At 39.0% G+C, this 9,770-nt stretch overlaps 1 protein-coding gene across 2 annotated transcripts in view; it reads left to right on the forward strand.

Moving 5' to 3' along the window:
- NPSR1 (neuropeptide S receptor 1) overlaps positions 1 to 9,770 on the forward strand; it is a 114,271-nt gene that overhangs the window by 25,050 nt on the left and 79,451 nt on the right. For both annotated transcript variants that reach the window (XM_011362477.1, XM_011362478.1), the window contains exon 2: positions 1,006 to 1,138. In XM_011362477.1, coding sequence (XP_011360779.1) covers positions 1,006 to 1,138 — 133 coding nt within the window. The remainder of the gene's footprint in view (positions 1 to 1,005; positions 1,139 to 9,770) is intronic.

A 9,770-nucleotide genomic window follows, 5' to 3' on the forward strand; every position in this document is an offset into this window, starting at 1 on the left:
GCTTCATTTAAAGTCAGGTGGCTGTAGATGTTAATTATATCTACAAAATACCCTCACAGTAACGTCTCACACGGGTGCGCCACAAACTGGGCACCGCATCCTAGCCAGGTTGACGCAGAGCATGTCGCCGTCTCGAGGGGTTTTTTTCAGGTTCTCCTCCTCATCTCCTCCAAGCAGGAGAAGCACTTCAGACTTTTCAGAATTGGTCTTAGCCTCCCTCGTGCAGTCTCGCCAGGGTTCTGCCCAAATCTGAAGGAATCATGGAAAACGTTGTGAACGACGTGGCATTTTTAAATGAGAAGCAGTCCTACTTTTTCCCTTTTTTTTTTTTTGTTTTTTTTTTGTTTGTTTGTTTTTACTAACTATATCTTATTCGGTGGAACTCTACCATTTTAAAATTATATCAAAGGAAAATGATTAAGATAACCCATAATCGCACGACCCTAAAATAACCACTATTAACATTTTAGGGTACTTCAGTCTTTTTCCTACATGTATAATTTTAGAGTTGTCATCATATCCGATATATAATTTTATCATGTTTTTCTACCTATCATTATAAGCATTTTAAATGTTAGTACATAATCTTTATGGCGGTCATTGTTAATAGCTACAAAATAGTTCACTGAATTTGAAGCATTTTATTTCCCTAACTCTCCTGTTATCTTTAAACAATTTCCAATTTCCTCTTACAGTAAATACACCATCTTTGCAATTATAGCTCTCTTTTTCAGACCTTGAATTCTTTCATGTAGATTTAAAATTGCTTGGCCAAAGAATATATACTCCTTTGGCCTCTTGACATATATTTCCAAAGAGATTTTTTTTTAAAGTAGCATCAAAATCCACTGCTATCAGTGTAAATAAGGACCACGTGTCTTTGGTCTCTGGAGAGTAAAGCTTGGACAGGCAGGGATCTGAGACAGGAGAACGACCTCCCAGCACCGAAGCCTGAGCCTTGATTCTGTAAAGGACAGTGGTTTTGTGTTGCTTTGTTTCCCACAGACTGAGCAGTTGATAACTCTGTGGGTCCTCTTCGTTTTCACCATTGTTGGAAACGCCATCGTGCTGTTCTCCACGTGGAGGAGGAAGAGGAAGTCGAGAATGACCTTCTTTGTGACTCAGCTGGCTGTCACAGGTGAGAAACTGTGCAGGAGGGAGAGGAATGAGCTGTGTGTGAAATTCCTCCAGCTCCTCACTTTCAATTACTTTACCCCTGGAAATAGTAGACTATCAGTCCAAACAGCATCAGCAAATTTGGAAGTCATTTCTACAGGGATGTAAAACCCATATTTGAATGTTTCTTCCATCAAATTGAACACATTTAAACACCCGTAAGATTCCATTACAAAAATAACTCACTATACAACAGATCTGAAAATACCAATCAGTGCCACCAAAAGGTTCTAGAGGTTCCACTCTCCCTATATACCAGACTCCATTGTTGACTAAGGTGATATTACAGTATCATAGCATATTATGAGCTTATAGAATAGATCCCAGAAAAGGGGCCAGAAATAGCTCTATTTAATAATAAATATGAAGTCTCAAGTACCTTGCCAATTTAAGTTTGTGGGCATTGCTTACGAAATGTAAGTGACCGCCGGTGGGCATGCCATAAGGACATGAGATAATAACCAAGATCAGGATACTTAAATGTGGATTTGGGGAACAGCCAGAAGAGTCAAAGCATGAACACATTACACCTAGAGGGGAAAAGGTAAAACATTCTCATGTTAAACAACAATCTATGAAAGACAGACCCCCAGAGAGATAGGTCAAGTTCAAATTGGTAGGGCTCATGTTCGAAAGGAAAACACATCCAAAGAGGGAGCCAGAGAAAGGAGTGGGCAGATGTGATTCCCAGAAGGTCTAAGACAGACTTGGAGTCCTGGGCTCTGGGAACATGATATCTGTCATGTGAGTTTAATTTAAATCAGACTGTAAAGCAAATGCAAAAAAAAAAATAATAATAAGTATTAAGTGCTAACAAGGAGCAGTGGTAGATGGCTGTCAGAAAGCTGTTTGGTGCATTTCAACCTCGTCAGGTTGTACTTTGTTGCAGTAAGAGCATCAGAGAGTGACTGAGAATTTAGTCTTGAGCCACAATTATATAAAAAAAATACAACACTGTAACTTACAAGAGAATCTTGGCCATGCATTGTTGATAACCTGAAATTTTTCGCCCTTCTCTCTAACAAAAAGTAGCAACCCCATCTATTTGAGCTGGGCTCCAGTGACCGGGTTAAAAAACAGGGTGCTATTAAGAAATATAGAGATGATAAGAGGACCCTGAATCACAAAGGTGAGACTTGGGATGGGAGAGAACTCCATCGATCTTTCTTACAAACAGGAGCCCCATTGTCCTTTCCTGTGATTGCAGCAATAAAGGATAATTAGGAATATCCAGCAAACGCTGAGATGCAAAATCCCTAATGAGGATGCGATAACTTCCTTTCATTACATCCCTTCAATTACCATGTCATGACCAACACTCTACAGAGCCACCTGTGCTATGAGAGTGTAAGAATTTAGAGATGGCAAGAATATCAGCTTGGAATTTAAAGAGCTGTCAAAATTAACCAATAAGTGAATAATTGGAATTTCGCCATCTATTGTCAAAGAGAAAAGTTGTACGTTCTATTCAAATCCATAATTTGCTGCATTAACCTAGACTTAATTTCTCATGAATGTTCTAAATAGGCTGTTTAATTGTTATTTCCCTCTTGGAAAAACCCAATGGGTCAGATCAAGAGTATTTCAAGTGAAGAATTCTTGGAGAGATGAGCTTTGCCAAGGGTCTAAAATTGAACTAACTTCTTATTTAAGATATTAATATTTCCTCCATTTCCATTTCCCTATGATTTCAGATCTTTCAGTAGGGGAGTAGAGGATACATATCTGAGTCTTGAGTAAGTCTATAAAGTTTACTCGGGTATCAGCGAAGGATATTATTCTTTGAGATTTACACAACTTTGATCTGAGTTCCCTATCCCATGTCATTATCCTCCCCAAGACTTCTTCAAGTTTCTGGACAAATATTCTTCCTCATGACTTCTGGTTCTTAATGCCACTGAACTTGAGCTCTCTCTCTTGTGGGCATCTCACTTTCCCTAGTTGGTTGGTTGGTTGGTTTGTTTGTTTGTTTGTTTGTTTATTCTAGGCTGACTCTAACGAGGCACTCAGCTTCCTTTTGTTTTCTTTAAAATCATCCACAGAAACATGACTTTTTATGTCTAAAAGACTCTACCAAATGTTTCAAGCAACAAAAGTAGATTGTGTCATAGAAAAGCAAATACCTTAAAATCGAATATTATATATTTTCAAAATTTTTAACTCCCCCAAAAACTCCTCGATTTACCTTGCCCTGGCCTTGTGTCTTATCTTCACTTTTCTACTTTTGTTCCTCTTTCAATGTCTACCTTATGATGAGTTTTGTCTTAGAATTTGCTTTGGGGGAAACACAAACGAAGACAGGCCTCTGGTGCTAGTAGTGTCGTATTTATGAACCCTGATCAGAGTTACATGGATGCATTCTCTTGGCCATAATTTGCCAAAGTATATATTTATGATTTGGGCATTTTATGTAGTTTATTTCAATGAAAACTTTAATTATAAAACACATCACCTCAATATAGAGGAGGGGTTGTAATCTCAAATGTCTTTAGGCGAGTAGATAAGAGCCTGGGGAAGACACAAGCAAAGATGCAGCCGGAATGGAGGAGAGGCACACCTTAAAGGCATTCAAACTCAGTTTTTGTCACAGGCTGTGCTGATCAAACAAACCATAGGAGCAGGCCAGATTTGGCCTAAAGGCCACTGGTTTACAACTGTCAATGTATAAAAATTTTTCAACTGAATTTGATAATCTTGTGCCATTATAAAATTAGATCTCGCCCCTAAAATCTGAATCCCACTTTCAATATGTGAGAGAAGCATTTTGAGTTGGGTTTGGGGAGAGTCGGGGCAGAAAGGTAGAGAGCTTAAAACTGACAAAGGTTTAGAAAAATCACACGTTTGACAGTTTCGAAATTCATTCTCTTTAAAGAAGTTGCTATGTTAGGGCTTTTCCAGTTTCTTTTATTATATATGTAGTTTAAAGTGAACACTATATGTGTCAGGAACAATGATGACGAGAATTAAAACACAAAGGAAATTTTTCTAGTGATATCAAGTCCAACCCATATAACCCGAAGTCTTCATGATTTTCAGACGACTACTTAGATTAAGGAAGAATGGCAAGATAAGCCTATTATCACTAAAATTCTTTTGTCAGAGGACCATATATTAGGCTTCTCTATATGAGGGGGGAAAAACCCACTGACAAGACACTGGTCCTATAAGGGTGATGTTAAAACAGGCTGCTGGCTTCAACTCAGCACAATGGAGTTGTTGTCACATAAAGGTGTTGTTAGTATTACTGTGTCTCTGCGATGCCAATACATTTGCCTAAATATGACTATAATTTTACAGGTCTTTTTCTCTTGACATCAAGTAGGGGGTGTCTTAGTCTGTGTAGTCTGAAATACCGGACACTGGGCAGCTTAAACAACAGGAATTTGTCTGCTCAGAGTCTGGAGGCTGGAAGTGTGTAATCAGGGTGCCAGCAGGGTGGGCTCCTGAAGGAGCGCTCAGGCTGGCCTGCGGGGGACGGCCTTTTTGTTATGTCCTCATATGACCTTTCCTCAGCGCCTACACATGGAGAGAGAGAAAAAGCAAGCTCTAAGGTGTCCCTCTAACTGGAACACTAACCCTATCAGATCAGTTCCTACCTGCATTTAACATGAATCACTTCTGTAAAGGCCCTGTCTTCAAATGCAGTCACGCTGTCACGCTGGGGGTTAGGGTTTCGACATATAGATTTTGGGAGGAAACATTCAGTCTATAACAAAGGGAAAGAGTTAGGTGCATCGGAGGATTACGAATGATCGAGAATGGGCGAGACACAGCGTGAGGGGATGGAGGTCCCTGATGAAACGTAGTGGCAGGAAGTGAGGAGCAGCAATGACTGACAACTTCACATGCCTTGCTACAATGTTCAGGCTTTACCTCCAGTACATCCTCTGTGCTGCAAGCTTGATTCAGGCTACCGTCGCCTTTGGCGTGGAGCCGGCCCCAAGGTGTAGAAGGAAAACAGAGATTGAAATTCCTCCATGACCAGGTTCTGCTGAGAGCGTGGGAACACAGCCAAGCAAGGAAATGATACTTGTTGGCCAGAGGGTTAGACCGCAGGGCCCATGGCTGAAGAGAGAATGAAAGCGGCCCACGTCAGAAGAATGCAGAGGCCCCACAAAGTCTTAAGGCGGGACTGGTGAGAACACCTGAACGGAAGAGCTGGAAGGAAGTGAGGATGTGTTCAAGAAGCAAGATATTCTCGGGTGAATATTTTAGAGATGGTGGGATTCAGAGTGTCCCTTATTCTGAGGGAGATACTAAAATGCAGTAGCAGGGAAAGTCATTAGCAAAAAGACCACAATAATGGAAGCTAAACTTTATTAAATGCTTACCATGTACTGGCCTCTGTGCCACATGGTTTATGTCGATTACCTCATTTACGCCTCATCATAGTCCTATGACCTTGCCCTGCCATAATCCCCTTTTTACAGACATGGAAATTAAGGTTCAAAGAGGTTCAGACCTTGCCCTAGGTCATGCAATGAGTGGCAGACCAGAGATTCAAATCCAGGCAGTCTCTCTTCCAATTCTGAGCTTCCAGTATTTATAAGAGGCACCTCCCCAAGGGGCTAGTATGTGGGGTGAGGGATCCATGGTCACACTGAACCCCTCAGAATAAATGGAAACCTGGCCGGATGGAGCAAAACTGAGATGCTGGGCCAATGTATTGAATAAATGAGTTGGACTGACCAGCTAGAGCATAAAAGTAACTAGAGGTAGGAGAATATAAGGGCCAAATATAAGCCTCCAAGGACGTTTGAAAGTTCTATGATGCTCTTAAAAATATTTGTAGCTGACCAGCTGGTAGGATTTCTAGCTGGCACAGTGACAGCAGGACTGCCTTACTAATGGACAACTACCCATGCAGGACACCTGGAAGTCCTCCTCCCCTGTCCCAATGTTTCCCAAACCTGTTGACATTAGCTGAAATGTCTGTCCCTGGAGAGCCACTTCTCTGATGATTGTCAAAGTGAAAACACTCTGAAACATATCTTGTGCTTCACTCCGTTCGCTGCCTCCTGATGTGACTGAACTTCAAGTGCTCTTAGAAAGAGAAGGGTCCTGGGGACAGTAGATGGCAAAGGGAAGTGATTAATGTCACTGGAGACAAATTTCACCCATTTGAAACTTCAAATCCTTTGGCGGAAGCATCGGGAGCTTATATAAAAGTGAACAAAATTTAAAGTTCCAAATTTTGGAAAGGGCAACATTTTTAGTTTTTTATTTTAATCAATACTCCAAATGGTGTATGACCTTTTCAAAACGTCTGTTCTTCTATCAACTGCTGCATGAAATCACTCCTTAAAATATAGCCGATCCTTGAACAACGTGGAGTTAGGGGCACTAGCCACCCACCCGTGCTGTCGAAATCCACATATAATTAAGTCAGCCCTCTGTATAGACAGATTCCCGACTGTCAATTGAAAATAGTACACAAAAATTTATACAAACTCACTTCTCTGGAAGAGTATTTTGCTTTTCCAGTATTTGGGTTATTCAGAATTAGGTTCGAATATCAGCAATTCTACTTTCTAGCTCCGTGGGTTTGAAAAAGTGACTTAATTTCTGTGAATATCAGTTTCTTAATCCAAAACTTGGGGATACCTCTCAGATTTGTGGAGAGAATTAAGTGAGATAATATCTATGAAGTACCTAAAACAGAATGAGGCACAGAGTGATTGTTCAATAAATGCTAGCTCGTAATGCTTCCGCGATAGATGTTTTATTTATTGAAATGAAAAAAATGAAATGATTAATTTAAAATTCTTAGAGTCACTTGCTGAAGAGTAAAAGTTCTTCAAAAGGCCTGAAGTTCGTTGCCTCCCTCAATTGATTTGCTCTTTTATTCAGGATAATATACTTCACTCAGGTGTGTCTTTGGCTCTCAACTATTGCTTTGAAGGAGAGCTAAACTTTTTCACATAAACGTATTCTTAAATCATCAGATTCAACCTGAAATCATCAGTAACACATATATTTGGAAAACGAAACCCAGAGATTTTCTACCTGGCTATTCGGAGGGAGAAAAATAAGCACTAACACTTATTATTAGGTAATGCACTTCATTAAACAATATTTCCCATCATGCCCCACCTCATGAGCACAGCCTCCTACTTACAGACAATATCCTTGAGTGATTTTTGAGGAACATTCTGATTTCCATTTGGTCTTTTATTTATTTAGTTGGTAAAGCAGTCGAAATTAGATTCAGCCACACATACATAAAATCCAGATGACAATGGCTTAAATTTATAGGTTTTATTTTTATCTTATGTAAAGAATTCTGGAGGTAAGCAGTCAGCACTCATAATGTATTTCCTTGTCATTGGGGACCCAGGTTCTTCTATATTTCTATTCTATTAAAGGACTTTCATCCTCAAGTTCATCTCATAGTAAAGATGGCTCTTGGGTCAAGGTGGCTGCTAGAATTCCTGCCATCATGCCCAAACTCTAGTCGACAGGAAGGAAGAACAAGAAAGGCTTATGCCAACTATCTGTCCTCTTCTTAACTGGCATTCCTAGAACTCTCGCTCATTCATTTTTTACTTGCATTTCATTTGTCATCTCTAACCGAAGGAAAAGCTGTTTGTTTGTTTTTAACCTGGACCCACTGGCCAGAATAAAATCCGTTTTCTTTTCCTAAGGAACAATGAGAGGACACAGGTAAGTACTGGTCACCGGCATAATGTGTCCTCCATGTTTTTACTTCCATCAAGAAAGAAGTTTAGACAAAGAAGCTCTGTTTGACCACCCTGTTTGCATCCTTCCCCCAAAAAATTTTTGGTTATTATCAGCAAGTCTACGATGAATAGTCTCATAATTAAATCTTGTGAGCATTATTATTTAGAAAAGGTTATAGAAGTGAAAATACTGCATCAAAAAAGGACACTTTTATGGCTTTCCAATTGGCCAACGTTCTTTTGGGTAATCCAGGACTAAATTATGATGGAAAACGTTATGAGAAAAATGTTCTAGAAGCCACCAACAGAGATCCAAACTTAGATTTGTTTTGAAACCTCCATGGAAACAAAAGCCTTATTGGCTTACAATAGTTATCAAATCATAACCATTTCCTTGAGGGCAGGAGTTCTCTCTGTTCATCTATTATGATGCTTACACACATACTCAAGTATAATTTGCATATTTTAAGAAGGAGCATCTTCTTCCACAGTGGCCAGTGTATCAGAGAAGAATCCAAAACCAATTTGCCTTTCTTTACCCTATAGCAATTACAGCAACACTCACGTATTTGTGAAAGCAAAGGTCATATCACTTATCAGAACTTTTGAATGGAGGAATTGTTTCAATTTTGCACCTGTTTTAACTTAGTTTCCTCTTCTCCACATCTCTGACCCATTCAAAAAAAAAAAAAAATCTCAACTAATTCTTCTCTACATCCGTTAGGAATTTTAGCTCTTGAGTATGGAAGGAAACCAAAAGATCTTCAAGCTGCTATTCGCGCGCATTCAGTAATTTTTAGCACTTCATTTCTAACAATTTCCTGGATGAATTTAATGACTGTTTATATTTTATGAGCTAAAGTGCCAATTAAAATTTATTAGTCATTTATCATCTTCAAGACTGGCTTATCTGTTTTAGTCAAATGCAATAAAGAAAGAGAGTTAATGACAGTAACTCCCATTGAGTGTTCAACAAAGGAAAATAGAAAACATATTTTTTTGGCACACGGTCAGATAACTTCCCGCTTCTGAAAGGGTCAAATCGTCTCATATTAGTAAAAGAAAATAACTTTTCTGGACAGCTATTTACTAATGAACTAAGGAATTCTCCACCCTCAAAACATTCCTGTTGATAGATTGCCTGAAAACAGAAAATTGAGAGGTTTAGCAAGAGAGGTGAAACCACGTGAGTATTGAGGTGTCCACAGCCATACACGGAGTTCAATACCACTTTCCTGCACTGATTCCATTCACTATTTTTCCACTAGATTTTTGAATTGCATATTTAATTCTTCTATTGATTTTAATTCTGATCATTTTTTAATTTTTACATTTTACATTTTTTCACATTTATTGAGATAAAATGGACAGAGAATATGTATAAGCTTAAGGCATCCAAAGCAATATGTATATCTACTGCTAAATGATTACCACAATATAAGCCAATATTTATCCCCCCACATAAGTTATAATTTACGTGTGTGTGTTAACAAATTTTATAAACTTCTCTCTGAGCAACTTTCAGATATACAATGCAATGTTGTTTACTCTAGTCACCGTGTTATGTATTAGATCCCCAGAACTTATTTATCTCATAACTAGAAGTGTGTAGGCTTTGAACACCTTTACCCCTTCCGCCACCCCCCTCTCTGGCACCAACAATTTGTCCTCTGTTTCTATGACTTTGAATTTTTTATTAGAATCCACATCGAAGTGAAACCATACAGTATGTCTTCTTCTTTCTGACCTACTTTACTTAGTAAATTGCACTCAAGATTTATCTATGTCGAATCTTCTTTCTATGACTGAATAATATTCCAGATTTTCTTTATCCACTCATCCATTGATGGACACTTAGGTTGTTTTCATGTCTTGGTTGTTGTATACAGTGTCTCTATGAACATGGGGATGCAA

Source organism: Pteropus vampyrus, unplaced genomic scaffold (assembly GCF_000151845.1).
Source record: "Pteropus vampyrus isolate Shadow unplaced genomic scaffold, Pvam_2.0 Scaffold75, whole genome shotgun sequence".
Taxonomy (NCBI): Eukaryota; Metazoa; Chordata; class Mammalia; order Chiroptera; family Pteropodidae; genus Pteropus; species Pteropus vampyrus.